The sequence below is a fragment of the Ananas comosus genome, linkage group 16 (genome assembly GCF_001540865.1).
Source record: "Ananas comosus cultivar F153 linkage group 16, ASM154086v1, whole genome shotgun sequence".
Taxonomy (NCBI): domain Eukaryota; kingdom Viridiplantae; phylum Streptophyta; class Magnoliopsida; order Poales; family Bromeliaceae; genus Ananas; species Ananas comosus.
The window spans coordinates 10,807,598-10,828,311 of NC_033636.1; the positions used below are offsets into that span (position 1 = coordinate 10,807,598).

Genomic DNA, 20,714 nt, shown 5'->3' on the forward strand with positions numbered 1-20,714 from the left:
TCTTCTATATAATTAACAAAAGGGAACATTTTGATGGCTCACAGAAGATTCTTATCAGTTGTTGATAAATTGAGAGGCTTCATATAGAATTTTAAATTACCTACAGAAATTATGATGTAAACATAACGATCCGGCCCACTAGCAATAATAATTCGTTGAATTTAAACTATCGACTTAAAATACTTAATAAATCTAATTATTACTATTAGTGTTTATGGCCGTTCAGGCTCTGACGTTATCGTTAGCCCTATCACATAGTACAAGATTATCAGATGATGCGAGACTTGTCTCGCTAGCTTCGTTATTTAGACTTTAGTATAACTTGTTATTTTGTCATTCAGATCCTGACTCGGCCAAGACTCGTCACACACTTTCGGCCAATAATTGACTTTAATACCAAATATAATTCATCATATGGTGCAACTATGTTGTATAAATTTTATTTCTATTTGTAATATTTTGAATTGTATTGATTATGATATTTTGGACGGATAGAAAAAATTTTGTTTGTTCGGCTGATCTGTGCGCACGTCTAAATTGGCCAAATTGGTAGTCTCAAGATGTGACATATACATACCGTGAAAAACTATAATTCTATTAACACTAAAAAAACACTATTTATTATTTTTTTTAAAAAAAATTAAAATTTATAAAAGTTACTATTTACTGGTGATGATATTATTGTGAATTCGTAAATCTACTTTAAATAGTATAATAAATATTGTCTGAATACAATAGGGGTAAAGTATAATAAGTGAAATTAATTTAAAATTTTGGTTGGAGTGGACCACATTTCTGGGGCAAGATGGCGCAGGGATCGACCGAGTCCCAAAAATGGGGCTGCACCTGTCTCGGATCGGTGACGGTGTCGGTGTGGGGACTTGGGGGACTCGGGTATATTTTTTTTAAAGGTTTTTTTTTTTTTATTTGATCATCTCAAAAAAAAAAATTTTTATAAATAATTTTATCAATTTTATTATTATAATTTTAGTCCTATCCACGTCACACAAATATCACGTAAGATATCACGTAAGCACCATACAAGCAGAGGTAGAGGGTGTGAAATAAATTAAATACGATAATTCATTCATCATATCTAATGTATTATTTTACTTGAGCACGGAATGAATATAATGATAATCACTAAACAAGATGAATCATTCATCGTGTTCAGATATTTGAACATAATAGATAATTCATTATGTTCAACTTACCACTTAGCTTCTATCCTGCTCTCGTAGCACTGTCGTGGTGTTTGCATAATCGGAATATGACCAAAATTATACTTATAAAATTGATGGCACTATTTATGATTTTTTTTTGGGCCAAATACAAAAAAAAAAAGCCTTTTTTTTCAAAACGTGCAAATCGCGGCCCTTTTCATCGTTCATGTACGGACGAGTCCCTGCTCACCCCTTTCCATCGCTGTCCTGATGTGACGCGTGCCCTGTAAGAGTCGTGCAAATGAATCTGACCCACACATACGTCCCCCAAAAGGACGAGAGCTGGACACAGCTCTAAGTAACAGTTATTAGAGGACTATTTGATGAGGGGGTATAATTTATACTTTTATTGTTATTATTATTATTTTACTATTTTATTTTTACTTTTGTTTTTATTTTTATTATTATTATTACTTACTCTAATTGCCTTTTAATTTTTTTTTGAGAGGGCATTGTCTCACTCCCGTAGTTAAATTTTTAGATTAAATAAATAAAACGGATAATGTATTATTTTTTTCTCAAGAAAAAGAGTTAAGAGAGTACTATTTTTTTATTCATTTCTCAAGTTAAAAATAACTATTCAGTTGAGATGAAGTTTATATATAATTTTTTTTTCTTTTATAAGTTGCGATATATGTAAATCTATATTGTAAATATAGTTTTTACATCCTAATTTTTATAGGGTACAAAATTTTCTACTTATTTTATTAATGTTTTTACTGTTTGGTTGGTAGAAAGTTGTTATATTTGAAACTCTAATGTTTTATATTTATTTTATCAGTATTTTTTTATATTACTATACAGGGTGAAAAAAAATACTACATCATGTTAGTAAAGTTTTTTTTTTTTATTATTCTATAATGGACTTCGCCGCCATCCAAAGGGAAATTAATTACGACCTTTTGAAAAAATAGATCAGATATTAATTTGGATAATATAAATCAGGTATTAAGTTGCATAACATGCTAGCTGTTCTTTTATTTATCTGCATTTTTGTATATAATTTTGTGTGGAGAGTAATAAAGCTTTGGGAATTAGACTTCGTTTGGAATTGCACAGAAATTGCATTACGTGGGGTGAAAAACGATGATGAAAAAATACCCTGTTTGTTTCCGTACGTAATATTGCTTTTCGCATATCGCGATGAGTCGGTTACGATATATTTTCTGCGGTCCATCGGAGAACGCAGAAGCATATCCCTATATACTTTTTCCTCAACTCTATTTTATCTAATAGAGTTAGATAGACTTCAATACCAAACTAAGCCTTACCCAATTATATATCCCGTAAAGTAACGTGTTGATTATTATTGGATGCATATATATTAGATGTGGCCCACGTGATTTATTCAAGACAATTAATAAAAATACAGTCGGTCAGTTTAAATCTAGCTATAAAGATACAGTAGATCTAACGGTTAAGATGTATCTGAACACGTGCTTGCTGGACGGACGTGATTTAACATTCATACATCAAAATTACATATAAATATATAATATACGGAAGTTTCGATCTAATCATAATTTAATTTTCTGTGACGGCTCATGATCCGTCTCCGGAAATAAGAAAATTAGATTCAAAATATTCCGCTCTCTTACAGATCACGAACGAGAACGAACCACGAGCACAAACCGCCATCTTCAAATCGGGTACAGAAATCAAAATCATTACAGAAGATACGGTCTTAATTTATAATAAAATTTCAACAATGTAATCATATTACGAATATATCAATATAAGTAGCTTGTAATTGCACAACTTTCAAAGTTTTGCTCTTTCGGTACTTTGTAACTAACCTAATAAACGGGACCTTGAGGTGCAATTTGCATCCCCTACTCTTTAGATTCATGATCAATCACAATCTCGTGCCTCTTCTGCAACAAATGCTCCCACTCAATTATGCAGCATCCAGATTTTGCACGTGCTAGTTTTGAACGAATATCCAACGTATGGAAAAAAAAGCATAAAAACTAAATAACTTGTTTGTCTCCAATGCAAGTAACAAAGTGCTTAATATTTAATTGATGTTCGATATTCTAAATTTAAAGCCTAGTTATATTATATTTTTAGCTAAATTTATATATATAAAAATAAACTAAGCAAGTGATATACTATCTATCTCTCTCTCTCTCTCTCTCTCTAAAAAAAAAAAGTACTTAAGAGTAGAGACTTTATTTTGAAAGCATACTAGTTTGTTTTTGCTGACATGCTGAACTTTTTAATTTTTTATAATTTTTTATTTTGTTTTAGTACGAGCGACAACTCTTTACGGTATGTTATAATCTTGTCAAGCAAGTTATTCTAGGAAAATATTCATTAGTGAAAATCCAATTGCTAACTAAACCTTTAATTTATTTGAGTTTTATTTGAATTAATGTTAGTAGATCTTTGTGCAGACCCATTGCCAATTGAAAGGAAAAAAAAGGGTCATTCAAAACACAGGTGACAAAATTAGAGGTTCCAATATTCAAGGCCTAATTTCTTCGCAGTTTGAACTTAGTTCATTTCTAAAGAAAAATGAACGAAGCAATACATGCTACAATTCTCTCTCTCAATTTTTTTTTTTTAAATGACAATTTAAGATAAAAAGAGCATAAAGAGCTTTTTATTTACTGTTTGAGAGAGAGTTAACATGATTGCTATCCGTTTTGTTTATTTATTTCTTAAAAAAATAAAAGAGCTCCAAACTTGAAATCTTAGATACAAACTATCAATCTTAAATACATGTGATTAAGATGCATATGCAATATCAGGGACAGAGCTATTGAGGGGCCCACAGTTGCCATGGCCCCCCCCCTAAATTTTTTAAAATTATATAAAAGTCCTTTATAATAAAAATTAAAAATATTACAAATTTTAATTTTAGGAGGCCAAATTAATTTTTTTAACAAAATTTGTGTTTTCTTGGTCCTTTCTCTTCAATTCTTACAGTCTTGTTTCTTTTTGAGCATATTATCGTTATCAGTGAATCTGATAAATTTTTTTCTTACTATCCGAGATCAAATTTTTTGCCTATCAAATCTAAATTTTGGCCACTTAAATTTTAATTTCTGGCTTCGCCCCTGTCCGATATCATCTCGTTGGATTTTAATAAGGCATAACTGTACAGAAGTAACAGAACAGGTACAAATAATTAGTTACAAATAATTAGTTAGACTCAAACGCCGAATTGTTACGGTAGGTGCGTTACGCACGTGCGCCCCACGGGTTCACTAATCTTAGCACATCTTGTCTTGTACCATCACATTATCACAACCATGCTGTATCCGAACCGTTCATGGCGCATCAAAAGTTGAAATCGAAATGAATACAAAAATCAAATCATTGCTTTTAATTTTTATTTTGGACTCAATAATGATATTGTAATATTACTTCTCAAATAGAGACGCTTTTGCACCTTGCATGGACCATATGAAACTAAGTTGGATAATTGGTTTTTATTATTTTAATCAAAAAAAATTCTACTTGCACATCTTAAAAGAAACATATCCTCTTTTTTAAAATTTATGAAAACATATCCCTTAAATTTTTTTCCTTTTTTACTATTCTAGTTACTTTAGCAAAATTTTTTATTAAATTTAATAATTGTATATTTGTATTAACTTAATTATATGTACAAAAAATTAACTAAAATACTTGACGAATTTGAGGTAGTCTTTAAATTATTTAACTAAAATTACTTTTCCATAAAAAATTAAAACTTCAGAAAATTTTAATGAAAACGTTTAAAGTTGAGTGGCAAGTTCAGAATACCCTATAGTTGAGGGGGGTTTCCGCGCATTTTCACATTAACCCAATCGATAATGAGATACTCGGGAGGAACATCGGGACCTTATCGCGACCCCTTCTCCTCTTCCTCTGCTTCCTCCTCTCCTTCACTCGCTTTACGCGAACCTCTGCTCCCCTCGCCCATGGCGGCGCCCTCCATCCTGTGCCCTAGAATCCCAATCGCGCCCCTTCGACGCCCCTCGCTTCTCCTTCCTCGATCCTTCTCGGCCTTCGCCTCTCCCGTCTCTTCACGGCTCCCCGACGAAGCTCCCAAAGGTTTGGGCGCCCTTTTCATATCCATGTCTATCTCTCCGATGAGTATGAATCCGAGTGTAATGTTGCTTTTGTGAGTTAAATCCTTCACATTTTGATGTACTTTGGTGATCATCTGGTTCAGATTGCCGTGTAACTCTCACTACACTACAGCTCAATTCTGCTTTACTTGTGTAGATTACGTGATGATGAACTTGTTTTGATTTTGGCAATATGTTTACACTTGTAATAATTAGTATCAGCTGTGCATTTGAAGTTTCTCATAAGGGGAATACGGGATAATTCAAGTTCGAATTGGAATTTGTGGTTACTTTGCTTGTGTTGTTCAATCTAGTTGTTAGTTTTCAGGTTGGTGAGGTATTCTTACTGTCTATGATCCATCTATTTTATGATCTGTGGGCGAATAAGAAGCCCTTCGTCTTTTTGAGAATACCGCATCATTCGCAATGTTTTTGATTCTGTACTTCATACTTGCAGGGAAAGAATTCTCAGGCAGTGTTGGATTTTTGGGTCTTGGAATCATGGGTTCGCCCATGGCACTGAACCTTCTCAAGGCTGGGTAATTTTTATATACTTTTTCTTCTTCTTTTTTTAATTTACAAAAAAGAGCTGGATGTGCAAATGTATTTCTGATGGAGATACATCAAATGAACTATTTGCAATTCATCATGACATTCTTAAGTTGTCTTTCATAATGTAGTTATTTGAAATAGTTTGTTTGCTTCATCTTACAAATTGAATGAGTTGACATGGATTCTATTTGTGTTTGTTTTACTAATTGCTGTTCATGATTCTTCAAATGATATTTAAGTTCTTCATGATTGGTATCATGTTGTTTTGATGCCTTTGTTGTTTGCACTAGGCCAGAGAGTTGTCCTTTTATACTTCGCATAATTTATCTACAGGAACTATAAGGAAAGAAACTCCTGGGATGTTGTAAAGCAATAATAGTTGTATTTGAAGTCTTTGAGTTGGTGAAACATATCAATTTCGTAATGTGAAGACATACATAACAAAGAGTCATATATGCGATTGTACTTGTGAAGAACTAATGGATGTTTGTTTTGCTGTTTGAGCTGGAGCAGTTACACATTTAAAATTGAATGCCAGTTGATGTTTTAGTTTAATATGGTGGTTCTTTAGTTACTTGAAACTGATTTAGTTACTTTATCTCCAAGTGAGTGGTTACATCATTTGCCACATTAAGATTTCTTTGAAGGTGAGATCCTAACTATTTCTTATATTTGTTGGTTCTTGTGCAGATGTGATGTTACTGTTTGGAATAGAACTAAAAGCAAATGTGATCATCTCATCAGTCTTGGTGCTAAGTATGTTGTATAAGTTTACCTTGCTGTGCAAATATTAGATTTGTTTGGCATTTGGATATTTGTGCTTCATTGTGATTATGTTGTTTTTGTGCCCGTCATTTTTTTGTTTTTTCTCTGTGGATACATGCTTCATTTATACAGAAGTTACCTTCATGTTTGCTTTCATTTGTGCTGAATATTTATTTATTTTGAGCGAATGCGCTATTCCAATTGTTGAGGCTGGACTGCCTTTACAATTTTTTTTTCCTCTTTGGAGACATATAACAAAATTGGAACGATATGGTGATAACTGCCTTTACAGTTCAACCATCCAAACCTCCTTTTGATAAGAAAAGGGTGAAGATTTTCACTAGACTAGTAAGGGCTGTAAGAAAGTCACACATCTTTGTATTACAAACCTCTATAAAGAATTTCCTATAAAATTCATATTTTGTTATGAAGGCCTATCCGAAAGACCTGGAGGCTGGCAGATCAAAGCAGTAGAGATATATTGCCTGCTATCTACTTTGGGCTAATGGTGATAAGTACGTCAAGAAAACTAGCGTACATGTGACTTTTTGAAAAGAAAAAAAAGGACATCTTATTACTATCCCATTGTTGTCTAAACTTGGAACAATCATATAGTGTCTAAGTCATAAAGTTGACAAGCTTTTTCAACAGATTTGGATCTTCACCGGCAGAAGTTACTTCATCTTGCAATGTGACATTTGCAATGCTTGCTGACCCTGGAAGCGCAGTAGGTGTATTTTGGTATTATTTGTCCATATATGAAAACCATATAATGTTTTTGTATTGACTTGACCAATATTCATATCATAGCTTGTTGTTGCATGTGGAACCAATGGAGCTGCTGAAGGAATGGGTCCAGGAAAAGGGTAAACTCTATATTCAATTTTAGTCCTTATCCAATGTCTTCGTTCCCTTCTGATCATTATGGGATGAAACTTGAAGAACAAACTATTTTGGTAAATCCTTGTTTAGTAAATAATGTTCAAAAGAGAAATTGAGGAACTATTGAAATCTCTTTTGGTGATATGCACTTAAAAAGGCAAGTTTCTAACTTACATCTCTAGCCTACATAACTTGCTCCTTTAATGCGTCAAAACTGACACTTTTTTTCTTGAGCATTTTGAACAACATCTTCGATTTTAGATTTACATCACTTATTCCATGTACACTATAATCACAGTTATGTTGATGTATCAACTGTTGATGGAGCCACCTCGAAATTAATCAACAAGCAAATTAAAGATACAGGAGGATCTTTTCTGGAGGTACTCGATGGTTTTTCTCTCATTTTTATAAATCATTTCTGACAAACTTGCAATGAACTCAACCTATTGATTCACAGTGATTATAACTATTTAGTAATTTCTGCCAGTATGCTTCCAATTCAGTAGCGAACTGTAGTATTCTTTTTAATAGGCTCCAGTTTCAGGCTCCAAAAAGCCTGCAGAAGATGGCCAGCTTATTTTCCTTACTGCTGGTAATTCTACCTTTCTTTTTCTTGCCATCTTTTAATTCTGTTAACCAATAATTGTTCAGTTATCTGTGTGTATATTTGAGAGGTGAAATAATTGAAAATGTTGTTTTTGAGTATACTTTCCTTTTTAAATTTGTTTTCGCCTGTTGATCACCCTAGTTTGCATGCCAGACCTGTTTGGCCCAAATAGACCTTTTTATACAAGTGCATTTGGAGGAAGAACAACACATTTATTAATTAAATTGTCCCTGAAACTCTTGCAGCGGAAGCAGAAGCAGGTTTTTTTTTTTTTTTTTTTTTTCAAATTACTTCCAATGTTACAATGAATTAAACCTCTTGGTAGTGCCTGAAGTGTATTTGTAATTTTTGAAGGTGATGCATCCTTGTATGAAACTGTGGCTCCACTCTTAGACATCATGGGCAAGGTTAAATATCATCAAACTACCCTTATATATTGCTGTGAGGTATTTGATATGCACTTACCAGTGTAAACATATTATCTTCCTCGCATAAATTCTCCATAGTTGAGATTCTATCTTGGGGATGTCGGGAACGGTGCAGCGATGAAGATCGTGGTTAATATGATCATGGGAAGGTGATGATACTTCTGTAAAGCTCATAAACAAAATTATATATATTTGTTGATATCCCAATCTAAATCAGGTAACCTTTTTTTCACTATTGCAGTATGATGGCTTCATTTTCAGAAGGGCTGCTGCTTAGTGAGAAAGTTGGACTGGACCCCAATGTTCTTATTGAGGTTGAGAAATAGAAGCATCTCATATAATTTCGTTAGATTGCTGTTATATTTTCTTTTGAATGCAAGTATGCATTTACTTTGAACTTATTTTTAACCTGTCTTTTTTTTTTCTTTTTCTTTTTTTTTCCCTCTCTTTCAGGTTGTTTCTCAGGGTGCTATTAGTGCTCCGATGTACTCAGTGAAGGGTCCTTCAATGGTTAAAGCAGCATATCCTACTGCGTTCCCTTTAAAACATCAACAGAAGGTTTGAGAACTCTCTTGGGCTTTATAATAAGATCAGTTGTGTGAATGGAGTTAGCCACAGTTGTAGTTTCTAAAGATCTAAGTGTTTTTTATGATAGGATTTGAGACTGGCTTTAGGACTAGCCGAGTCAGTGTCTCAGCCAATCCCAATCGCGGCGGCCGCAAACGAGCTCTACAAGGTTGCCAAGTCTCGTGGCCTCAGTGACCAAGACTTCTCAGCAGTTATCGAAGCATTGAGAACGAAGATGCATAGTTCGGAGCAGTGAACATTGCTATCAGAGGCTTCAGGGATTCTAGTGGCTATCGCTACATCGTAGCCACATTTGTCGTTATGAACTTATTTAGTAACATCTCTCTCTCTCTCTCTAGCTTGATTCTGACAGAAAATGCTAGGCTTGTAGAAGAGATTTTGCAGCAAAAATTCAGACGTAAAAATACTTGAAAATGTAACTTACCGATAGGCGATATGTTAAGGTTGTATACTGCTGAGTCTCAGTTCAATATGTTATGTATTTACATATTTCACTGTCGATTCTCAGCCTTTTGTCGGCACCGATGTTAATTTTAGAATAAAAAAGGAATTAAGAAAAAGAGACAGATCCTGTGCATTCCTTGGAAGGTCTAAAATTGAGGATTTATTAATGCTAAGGTTTAATTCTAAATATATACATCTATTTTTTTTTTTTTTCAAAATATTGCAAAATTATTCCTGCCAATTGATTGCTGCAAGTTGATTTTTGTCAGATAAAATTTTCTGGAAATTTTTTAAAAAATTTCAGAATTTAGTGCTCACATTGAATACAATAAAGTAGAGATATTCTTTTAAGAAAATAAAACGTATAGTAATAACATTCATCTGAGGATATATGATTACTTCTTATAAACATTTAGCATTTCCAGAATATTTAGTAAATAACAATTTGAAGGAATATATATATATTTTTTATAAGGAAATTTTAGACGTAAAAAAAGAAAAATCGTGTAGAGTCTAGAAAAAAACCTTATACGGGCCTCTTTCGAGTCTTTCCTGGTAAACCGATTAAATCCGCCGTTCATCACATCATGCACACGAATCTTGGAGCATCTGATTAAATGCATTATTCCGTGGACCATGTCCCTACACCCCTTCGCTTTATTATTTCTTTTTTCCGCTCCTTCGATCTCCGTTCCCCACCCACACTCTCGACGGCTCTTTCCCCGCACCGCGCCGTAGCTCGATCGATCTCTCTCCTCCCCCCGCCTCTCTCTCTTCGTATCTCACCAATCTCTACTCCCAAAGTAAGTGCGATTCCTCGTATAATCCCCTACTAGGTTTTATTCGTTACGAATATCATCGCTCCTTATTTCTCTTCTTAATTCCTCTTCTCCTCCTCCATTGATTAAACGGCATCAATTCGTTTTTAGAATTTTTTTTTTTTTTTCACTAAGAATAGCAGCTAAATTTGATTCTGTTGATGATTTTCTCATCTATTTAATATCGTAGCCTTTAAATTTACTTGCTTAAAGTCGTCGATCTGTCTAAAATCCCCACGAGGTGAGAAAATTTAACATAGTTCGATTACAATTTTTTTTTTTTTTTGGAGATTAGATGAGGGATTTTAAGACTCTTTTTGTAGTTTTATGTAGTTATTGTTATATGTAGATTGAATTGATCCAAAATAATTTACTTTTTAGTTGGGAAGTAATGATCATGTTGTATACTTAAATTAATGGTTCAATAAGCTCTTCTACTGTGTTTTTTATTTTTTGTTTTTTGTTTTCGTCAAAGCATTTGTCCTTAGGCATCAGTTACCGTGCGCTGCTGTTATATTTTGTATGTTTTCATTGGATAGAATGTTTGATCCTATTATTGATCTATGTTTGCCTTTTCTATGGCAAATAGGCTAGCTTGTGAAGTTGTGAACTGTTTACCCGCTGAAAACGAATATATAAATACTACCAAGTTAAAATGGGTATAATTGAGAAGATTAAGGAGATTGAAGCTGAGATGGCACGCACACAAAAGAATAAAGCTACAGGTTCCTTTTCATCTCTTCTACTTTTCTAGTGTTCGTAGTTTGTATTTCAATTTGAACTTGTGCTGTTTATTATTTCTGACAATCTCGTTTGCTTTTTGTTCATTGTACAGAGTACCATCTTGGGCAACTAAAGGCGAAGATAGCAAAGCTGCGAACACAGTTGTTAGAGCCTCCAAAGGTATTTGGACCATTCTCCACATTCTTAGCTTATGATCTTGTAGCAATCACGTTGACATGTTTATATTCTTTTCCTTCTTTTATTTGGGTTAATTGAGTTCGCATTAGTAAACAGTTACCAACTCTGGTTGCTTTCTCCTAGGGTTCTAGTGGAGCTGGAGAGGGTTTTGAAGTTACAAAGTTTGGTCATGGTCGTGTTGCATTAATTGGATTTCCAAGGTATGCCTCCTAATTTTGAATAACATATTCCATCATAAATATCCTACTGCTTGATAGTTGATCAATGAACTGTAATGCACCTGTAAGATATGTTTACGAGGTAGTGATGTTTATACTTTCCTCAGATAACTAGAAATTATTATCTACATTACCGGGAAATGTCGACCACATTAGAGTCATAAAGTTTTGTAAATGATGTATAATGTAGCATCCAGAGATGCTAGGTACACATAGCTTGATTATGATGTAAACTGTTTTTATGGTTAGTTGTGGAAGGTTGTTAGTTGCATATCTTTTGATTTCTGATAGACGCGAGAATCCCTATATGTAGACATGATTACTCCCCAATTTTGTATCGTTATGTTCAATCTTCCACTCTTAGAAATGCAAGATTCTATTTTAAGCTTATTAATGATCCTTTCTTAAGTCAATACACATCAAACTTGAAAAAGTGGTAAAATCTGAGTATGTGTCAATCTTCTGCACTGAATATCTTATGACATTATACACATGTTATAGTATCATGTTCTGAAGTATTGTGAGTTTTGTTTTTTAATTATTTACAACCAGAAATAACTTGCTTTGTATCTTTCCTTGGCAGTGTGGGGAAGTCAACTCTCTTAACCCTATTAACTGGGACACATTCTGAAGCTGCATCATATGAGTTCACAACACTTACCTGCATTCCTGGTATTATCAACTACAACGACACCAAAATCCAGCTTCTTGATCTTCCTGGTATCATTGAAGGAGCTTCTGAAGGCAAGGGTCGTGGTAGGCAGGTAAGCATACTCTTCTTTTTTCTTTTTTTTTTTTCCTTTTTCGTCCATTGTTAGTTTATCAGTGTTGTAAGTTTGACTGGATTTTGTTCTCATCCTCAGAGTTTATTGTAACATTTTAGTCCCCGAAGTTCTGCCCATTTTTCTATACAATCCCAAGAGTCTAAGTTAGTCCTTGAAGTTTGACCTTTATTTCAGTTTTGTCCCTAGAATTTGCATTAATTTAATTTCATCCTTTGTGTTGCAAACTGATCATAGCTCTCCCTTTCAGGTTATTGCTGTTTCAAAGTCATCAGACATTGTGCTGATGGTTCTTGATGCCTCAAAAGTAAGCCACATCTTTCCTGGTAACCCTGTTGTTCATTTCTATCCTTGTATATCTGTGCTAATTTAGTTTGTTTTCCACTGAATCAAATCCAATCCCTTTCCTTTTCTTGATTTCGTACTATACCTTATATATTTGACAGTTTAATATATCTTATATAACTAGGACTTCTATTTTTCATTTCTCATATTGGTCATTTTTTACTAGCTATGGCTTGTGTTCTAGTGTAATAATGGAGCAAAATTACACATTTGTAGGTATTCCATGTTCTGTTATTTGCTCCTTAAACACATCGTGAACCAGTTTGCTTATTTCTGACATACACATATTTGCTATCTTAGTCCTTTAATTTGCTTAACACTTAGAGCTGTTGTAATAATGTCCCAAATACGCTTCTATGCCATTGTCAATATTATTCCTATCCCTGAGATTAGAAAAACCAAAGTAGTGCCTCATGAGCGAGAAAAGAACCTTCACTGATTTTTGCATCTGTAGATTTGAGAACGAGTCTCACACTTTCACATGGAATATAACATGAGTTTTTTAATTGATTAGAAACTGACATTTGGGGAATTCGGCCAGTTGATATTAAAAAAGTTTTTTTTTTTTCCCTTTGTTTCGGTTGTTTGGTGGGGGGAGGGGATGCTGTATGTGCTGTATTGCACCATATACTATGCTTGTTATATAGCCAATTAACAGCTAGAAATGTAGTTTGGTGATCTTTTTTTTGTTAACTTGAATTATTTGTGTATTCTCTCTTACTGTGAGATATTCTCAGAGTGAAGGACATCGCCAGATATTGACAAAGGAACTGGAAGCTGTTGGACTACGTCTAAATAAGAGGCCACCTCAGGTACAACTAATTTTGCTTTTCATCTGTTATAGTGCCCTTATAAATACTATTATATTTCTCTAAGTGAACTTTCATTTAAATGTACTCAGCATGGTATTAATCAACTGAATCAATCGAACACATAATATTGTAATTGTGAGCTCATACATTTCTCTTTACATTGAGTCCAAAATATTTGAGCACTTGCCTTATTCATCTGACTTCTGAAATTAGACCTAATGGAAGCAAAAATAATTTGGAAATAACTTTATGGAGAAATTAAATCTCTTTAAGGTAATTAAAGTTGACAAAGTATAAACAACTCCAAGAGCACTGCAAAGAAACTTTTGGAATGTAGGAAGGACTTGACAACCTGCCCAGCTCTTTGGCATTAAATTTTATGGACCACTGATTTCATCTTCAAAACATTAAATGGAGTTTTTGCAGATAAATCAGATAACGATAACAACATAAATAATTCGGGTATATCGTAAACAGATATGCCTTATTTGACTCTGTGGTGATGAAATTCAGAGTACAAACAAAGAGTCACTGTTCTGAACATATTTTCTATAATGTTAATGAAAAATCTATTGTGATTGTAAATGCTTCGGTTGTTTTATTGCAAACAAATGTCTAGAAAACCATAATAGCACTGTAGCAGGTTCTCATCAGAAAACAAGTTGGCCCTTTACTATAGTTGGCTGGTCTAATAGAGAAAGTATTTTGGGCATACTTATATAATTATTTATTTATTTTCTTCTTAATTGTCAACCTTCTGATTCCATAAGTTTATGTATTTATGTAAATATACGTAAATCAAAATTTAAGTTGTACCTAATGTGTTTTTCAAATATCTTGTTCATATTTACACAGATATATTTCAAAAAGAAAAAGACTGGAGGCATTTCCTTTAATAGCACCGTTGCTTTGACTCATGTCGACGAGAAGCTTTGCTACCAGATACTTCACGAATACAAAATACACAATGCAGAGGTATCATCGTCCTTGATCTATGCCATATTTCTGCAGTTAACATTTCCTAAAGTCCTTGTTTTCTGTTTAAACTCATAGGTATTATTCCGTGAGGATGCTACTGTCGATGATCTTATCGATGTCATCGAGGGGAACCGCAAATATATGAAGTGTATTTATGTCTATAACAAGATTGACGTCATTGGTATTGATGATGTGGACAAACTTGCCCGCCAGCCTAATTCAGTTGTCATCAGCTGCAATCTGAAGGTAGATTTTAATAACACCATTTTTTACTTCATTCGATGTTTTGTGATCATCTTTGCATCGCTGAGTTCTCAAAAGACTCTTTCTTGCTGTGACTGTTTGGGTTTCTGACAAATTGCGATGTGCTCCATGTTTCTTTCACTCGAACAGATAAGCCCCTGAAGTTACCTGATATCTGGCAATGCCATCCCTAACCGCATGTGTAATCCAAACTCTAAAATCTGTTAGAAGCTGTGTGTGTAGACTTACCAACATCTGAGAGTTCTGGATGGCTAATAAACCCAGAAATGATATAAAGAAAGATATTAGGCAAATTATTTGAGCTAAAGAGAAGAGGCCAAATTGCCATTCGTCAAAAGTGTAGGTTTTAGCCATGTATTCTTCTCTACCATCTTTTTCATCACATATATCTTGCCTGTGATGCAGCTGAACTTAGACAGACTACTAGCAAGAATGTGGGAGGAGATGGGGCTCGTGAGAGTATATACAAAGCCACAGGGCCAACAACCCGATTTCACAGACCCTGTAGTTCTTTCTACTGTAAGTGCCATTCTTTTTCATACTTAGCTCGTTTAAAATCTAAAATTGTGCAATTGCTTATGAATCTGCCAGTAGTTGATTTCTTTTTCTGAAATCTTCTATTTTTTCTCTGGTGCTGATCTTCAGGATAGAGGTGGCTGCACAGTAGAGGACTTCTGTAATCATATACACAGGAGTTTAATTAAGGATGTGAAATACGTGCTCGTGTGGGGAACTAGTGCAAGGCACTACCCACAGCATTGTGGCCTTGCGCACGTCCTTCACGATGAGGATGTCGTTCAGATAGTAAAGAAAAAGGTGCGATACTTTCTCCTGCTAATTTATCCTAAGCATGATCTAACATCAGCATGGGAGTGATGCATTTTTTGCGGTTAATTGCCATTTGTCCTCTGTAATGTCCAAAAAATTTATGACAGTACAAAGTATACTTTGAGACTAATGACTACCCTGTTGGCTACCTGAGGCCATTTTAATCTCTCCTTAATGTCGTGATTGGATGCTTCCCATCGTCCCTGGACTTCCTCACTTGTTGCGATTTTGTAACTGAATTTGGTATGGAGAGCAATGTATCTTAAAATGAAAACATTGACTTCGAAAATGCAAATGCAGGCTAGATAGTGGACACTGAAATACTCAAGCTAAAAAAAAAAAAAAAATTGAGGGATTAAATTGCATTAAAAAGAAGTCTAGTGGCTGTGTAAATAATGATTATAATAACATCCTATTCTTGTTGTTATGCCCTAACTACTCAACTGTGTGCATTTATATCCCTCAGGAAAGGGAGGATGGAGGGAGAGGTCGGTTCAAGTCGCATTCGACGGCCCCTGCTCGGATATCCGACAGAGAAAAGAAGGCTCCCCTAAAGACATAGTACTCCTTTCCTGCATAGGCCAGTGATTGCGGCGAATGTTTTGCACAAAATCCTGATCTAGCAGTCGGCAGATTCAGATAAATTTTCTCAAAGAAGCTGAATTCAGCTCCCCTGCAGTTGGTTTTATTGACTGCCGTTTAGCAGAGTATTTTGTGGAAGAAAAGTATGTTCTGGAGCGCTGATGACTTTGACAGCTTATGATCTTTCGAAAGTTACAACAAAACTTCATCTTATTGTAATGAGCTCACAAATCACAAATCAGAACATTCTGTGATGTTAGTGAATGCGGCATTTGTATGACTTGACCTGCAGTTCAGTTTTGGCGCGATGCTCTCTTGACTCTCATTTGTTCGATCTAAATTGGAGAGTGCTCTCTTCATTTATTAGTGTCACACTTTGATAATGTGACTGCTTCAGAAAATATTTCTAAATGTTTCGGTAAATAGGGTTTTGGAGATATGCAGATGTCGTCGTTAAAACTGGAGTGTGCGGGAGTGAGTACTCTACTCCGTCGCCGTGCGAGCACGTGCGACATCACGTGCGGCGACCGCTTCGTATTTTCAGCCGAGGCGGCGAAGACGTGGCCACTGTCCATTGGCAGATAGGGTCCCGCAACGTCATCGAAGGCGTGCACCCGTTTCTAAAGCGTTTCACCTACTCCGCGGTGAGCATATAACACCTGTCACCGCCGCTTCCTCCTCCTCTCGCGTCTCTCTCTCTCTCTCTCTCTCTCTCTTTCATGGCGAAGTCCTCGGCCTCCGTTCTCGTTATTTACGTGGCCGTAGCCCTCTTTCTCCTCTTCCTCCTCGCTTCCTACTCCCCTAAAAACCCTAATCTCCCTCGCCAGCACCATCGCCGCCTCAAGCTCCGCTCCAACTTCTCCTCCGTTTCCTCGTCCCCTCCCTCTCCGTCGTCGTCCTCCTCCGCCGCCGCCGCCGCAGCGTCCCTCGAGCACTCCCCGATCCCGTTCGATCCCGTCATCGCGAGCCTCGAGCGGCGCTTCGAGGACAGGGAATGGGAGAGGGAGCACTACGCCTCCCTCCATGGCGACGGAGACAAGCCCGGGAAGGAGAGTTTGACCGAGTGGGAGGACTTCATGAAGGCGGAGGAGTACATCAACGACGAGGACCGGTTCAACATCACGGATCGGATCGCGCTGCTGTTCCCGAAGATCGACGTCGCCCCCGCCGATGGGTTCGTCTCCTCCGACGAGCTCACGGAGTGGAACCTCCAACAGGCGGCGAGGGAGTCGATGCATCGGACGGAGAGGGAGATGGATCTCTACGATAAGGATCGCGACGGGTTCGTCTCCTTCCAGGAGTACGAGCCCCCCAGCTGGGTCCGGGGATCCGATGGTCGGTGAGATCTACGTCTATCTCCGTTCTTCCGTTTTCCCCGACTAGTTGTTGTCGATCACTTAACTTCTAGGGTTTTTACCGGATCTGAGTTCGTGTTCTGTTTGGAAGAAAACTACAGCCCATGTTAATTTTCATAGCTGTTTACCTCCTAGCTGCTTTGTTTTACCAATAGTGTTACGTTTGATTTTCGGCCAGATAATTCTTCAGTTGGTTGGTGGAGGCAAGAACACTTCAATGCTGCGGACATGGATGGGAATGGTCTCCTAAATAAGACAGAGTTTAATGAGTATGTGCTTGCTCTTAGTTATTATCAAATTTCATCTAATTGTTGGCTTGTCCGCTGATTTTGTGCATTCATGTTTTTTCAGCTTCCTTCATCCAGCAGATAGTAAGAATCCCAAGCTGATCCAATGGCTATGTAAAGAAGAGCTAAGGTGCAATTTGTCTTTTTTTTTTCCCGTTAACATAATGTAGATATAGTTTCTTCTACATACAAGTTGCTTTATGCTTAAACTTTTGATTTATGCAATTGTACGGAAACATTGACCAAAATTCTAGGGGTCTGGGATCTGAGTTGGCTGTGAGAAGTTTCTTAGTCTCTTTTTATTTGAGATCTAGGTGGTCAACATTTTGCGGATGATAGTAGAATGTTCACTTCTTTTAGGCATCTACGTTTGTGATGACTTCTGTCTTATACGCCACTGCTTCAAATTATTCTATTCGAGACCATTTTCTCATTTAGCTTGCAAAAATTAGATTTGTGTCACACTAATCTTATAAACTTTAGTTTGTGAGGGTTTATGCCATGAGGGCAAACGAATGTGACTTGCATAGGCTCAAATCCATATGGGACCTGCAACAATTCAGAATTGGCCTGCCTTTTCGTCATTCTTTTCCTTTAGTTCCTCCACTATCTTCTGACCTTCGCTTGAAGGAGATCAATTGAGTGAATTTTCTCTCTCACATTGGTCGGCCTAGCTGAAGAAGCAGATGCCCAAACAGTGCTAGCGAAATTCTGTTGTTACCTCTTCATTTTCCCTCACTCAGGATTGGAATTCAGTTTCAAAGTCTTTCCTTGATGAATGGAAACATATACTGCATTGTTATGAAGCTGTTCCTATCTCACAGCCTTTCTCTATGTCATGTATGGCTGACAGCAGTTTGACCAAAGAATAAAAGAGACAAGATAAAGCTGCTATCGTCAAGATGGATTGTCAATACATAGAAGGAACATGGTTAACTGAACGTTTATGGGACACGTCCTGAAAAAAACATAAATTAAAAGGGAAGTTATGTATGTATGCAAGAGGAAACAAGGAAGTTTGCCCTGTCCCCTAGTTCTCCTCTAATATTAACTGATTTCTCCATGCATGATTTTAATGAAGATGCAAAGTACACTTTTCAAGTAACCGCTGATTGATTCATAAGGGTCAACTAATCTTTTTTTCCTTTTCTCCTCTTTCAGGGAAAGAGATAAAGACAGAGATGGAAAGCTGAATTTTCTGGAATTTCTTAATGGCTTATATGATTCAGTACGAGATCTTAATGAAGTGCACGATCATTCTGATGCTATGACGGTTGTCCATGGAAAAAAGATATTTGAACAGCTTGACCTGGACGGTGATGGGTAAATAAATTGAGCTGTTTATCATCGACTTAGTGTTGGAAAAAGCTAGTCTGCAGTACTAATTCTTGGCTGCTTTATTTCTCAGATTTCTATCAGAAGCTGAAATTGAACCTGTCCTTGGTAAGCTCCATCCTTCAGAGCACTATTATGCGAAAGAACAAGCCAATTATGTTATTTCCCTGGTATGTCCAACTTCATAATTTTACATTCTTTTCTCCATGTTATAATAAAGCATAGGTAAGCATGTGCGAAAATACCCTATATACTAGTCCATTTGGAAATACACCCTCAACTTCACATTTCTTTTGACTCCCGCCTCATCAAAGTTTCATTCACTCTTGCCTTAACTCATCCTGTCTTTTGAATTATTGCATTACATTAAGTTTAATGGTTCCGCCCCTATTTTTAGCTAGAATTGTTGATCTCGTGAACTTGTAGTTGGTGGCTAGCAGATAATAGGCTCTGGAGACTTTGACTTAAATGAAATCCTAACTTGAATCACAATGAGCAAAAGTTGATGGTGTCAATCGTAAAATCAAATAAAAGTTTCTGGTATCTATGAAATAGCCCGTAGTTGAGGGGTCTTCAAACAGTTTTTAACAGAGTAGTACATGAAATTTCAGATTTTAGATGTGACCATGTGTTAGCCATGCCTAGTATGAAGTTTTGTTTGTTTTGAACTATTTAAGGAATCTTCTTATCGATGCAGGCTGATGAAGATAAGGATGGGCGCCTAAGTTTGAAGGAGATGACCGAACACCCTTACGCATTTTACAGCACTATTTTCAACGAAGAGGAGGATGATTTTTATCATGATGAGTTCCGTTAATGTTATACAGGTGCGTTGCGTCAGCAGTATTCTTTGGCTTTAAAAGAAAAGTAACTTTTTAACGTATCGGCGATATGATTCTTCGCCTCTGCAGGTTGATGCATAGTAACAAAAGATAGAGGATGCACATTCTTTTTCATTACATGCCATACAATCAGTTTGTCTACTTGCCTGTTTGTTCTGTTTCCATCTAGCTAATTTATAGGGAGATCTCTTTTCTTTTCTACATTAAGAATCGTTGAATTTTTGTTTCCTTTTCTATACTTGCCTGTAATTTATGTAGAATTATTTTAAAGTTATTCAACTTCTTGTAGGGCAGGCCATAAGTTTTTCTCGGGAAAACATCTCTCCAGTGAAATGTGCTTCAAGTACACATGAATGCATCAATATTAACTAGATGGTACAAATAACATACAATTTTAACTACTTTTGAATGTTCCCTGGGTCTCCTCTCTTTTCCTACGAACAGGAATTGCCCACCTTTTATCTTTTGAAAACAAATTTCATTTTAACTTTTTTCGCAAAATGGGGTCGGGTGTGGTTAATCCTAGTGGCCCCTCATGGATGTTGTCTTAACAAGGCGCTTCCTCTGGAGGTTCCATGTAGTTTTTGCTTGGATGAGATCCAAAAATGACAAAGATGAGGAATCCAATCAATTGCTTGGATGAGATCCAAAAATGACAAAGATGAGGAATCCAATCAAAAGGAATCCGAGGCTATATTTTTTATATATAAAAATAACAGCACTCTTACAATTTGAAGAAAGATGGTTAAATGCATGACTAAGTTCTCAGCTTTTACCAGTTTCAAATGCTATAT

The 20,714-nt window shown here is 35.9% G+C and overlaps 2 protein-coding genes across 2 annotated transcripts; both read left to right on the forward strand.

The window, feature by feature from the left end:
* Positions 4,995–9,669, forward strand: LOC109722606 (glyoxylate/succinic semialdehyde reductase 2, chloroplastic). The gene is made up of 12 exons (XM_020250701.1): positions 4,995–5,267; positions 5,742–5,823; positions 6,527–6,592; positions 7,253–7,328; positions 7,412–7,467; positions 7,782–7,866; positions 8,018–8,078; positions 8,448–8,500; positions 8,600–8,670; positions 8,763–8,835; positions 8,975–9,079; positions 9,177–9,669. Exons 1-12 carry the CDS (start codon positions 5,027–5,029, stop codon positions 9,342–9,344), a joined length of 1,137 nt encoding a protein of 378 aa, XP_020106290.1. The 5' UTR covers positions 4,995–5,026; the 3' UTR covers positions 9,345–9,669.
* On the forward strand, positions 10,202–20,305 carry LOC109722133. Its single transcript, XM_020250019.1, has 19 exons — positions 10,202–10,356; positions 10,961–11,096; positions 11,207–11,274; positions 11,416–11,492; positions 12,094–12,274; positions 12,543–12,599; positions 13,375–13,449; positions 14,305–14,424; positions 14,503–14,673; positions 15,097–15,210; positions 15,337–15,507; positions 15,986–16,080; positions 16,760–17,436; positions 17,635–17,725; positions 17,808–17,873; positions 18,905–19,066; positions 19,152–19,248; positions 19,776–19,905; positions 19,990–20,305. The coding sequence occupies exons 2-18, from the start codon at positions 11,027–11,029 to the stop codon at positions 19,893–19,895; spliced, it is 2,412 nt and encodes an 803-aa protein (XP_020105608.1). The 5' UTR covers positions 10,202–10,356; positions 10,961–11,026; the 3' UTR covers positions 19,896–19,905; positions 19,990–20,305.

Coding starts and splice junctions, on each gene's coding strand:
- LOC109722133 (XM_020250019.1), top strand. CDS start 11,027: ATGGGTATAATTGAGAAGATTAAGGAGATTGAAGCTGAGATGGCACGC. Junction 16,081..16,759: donor AAGGCTCCCCTAAAGACATA/GTACTCCTTTCC, acceptor GAGCATATAACA/CCTGTCACCGCCGCTTCCTC. Junction 17,726..17,807: donor AATAAGACAGAGTTTAATGA/GTATGTGCTTGC, acceptor ATGTTTTTTCAG/CTTCCTTCATCCAGCAGATA.
- LOC109722606 (XM_020250701.1), top strand. CDS start 5,027: ATGAGATACTCGGGAGGAACATCGGGACCTTATCGCGACCCCTTCTCC. Junction 7,468..7,781: donor GGAATGGGTCCAGGAAAAGG/GTAAACTCTATA, acceptor CTATAATCACAG/TTATGTTGATGTATCAACTG. Junction 7,867..8,017: donor CAGGAGGATCTTTTCTGGAG/GTACTCGATGGT, acceptor TCTTTTTAATAG/GCTCCAGTTTCAGGCTCCAA.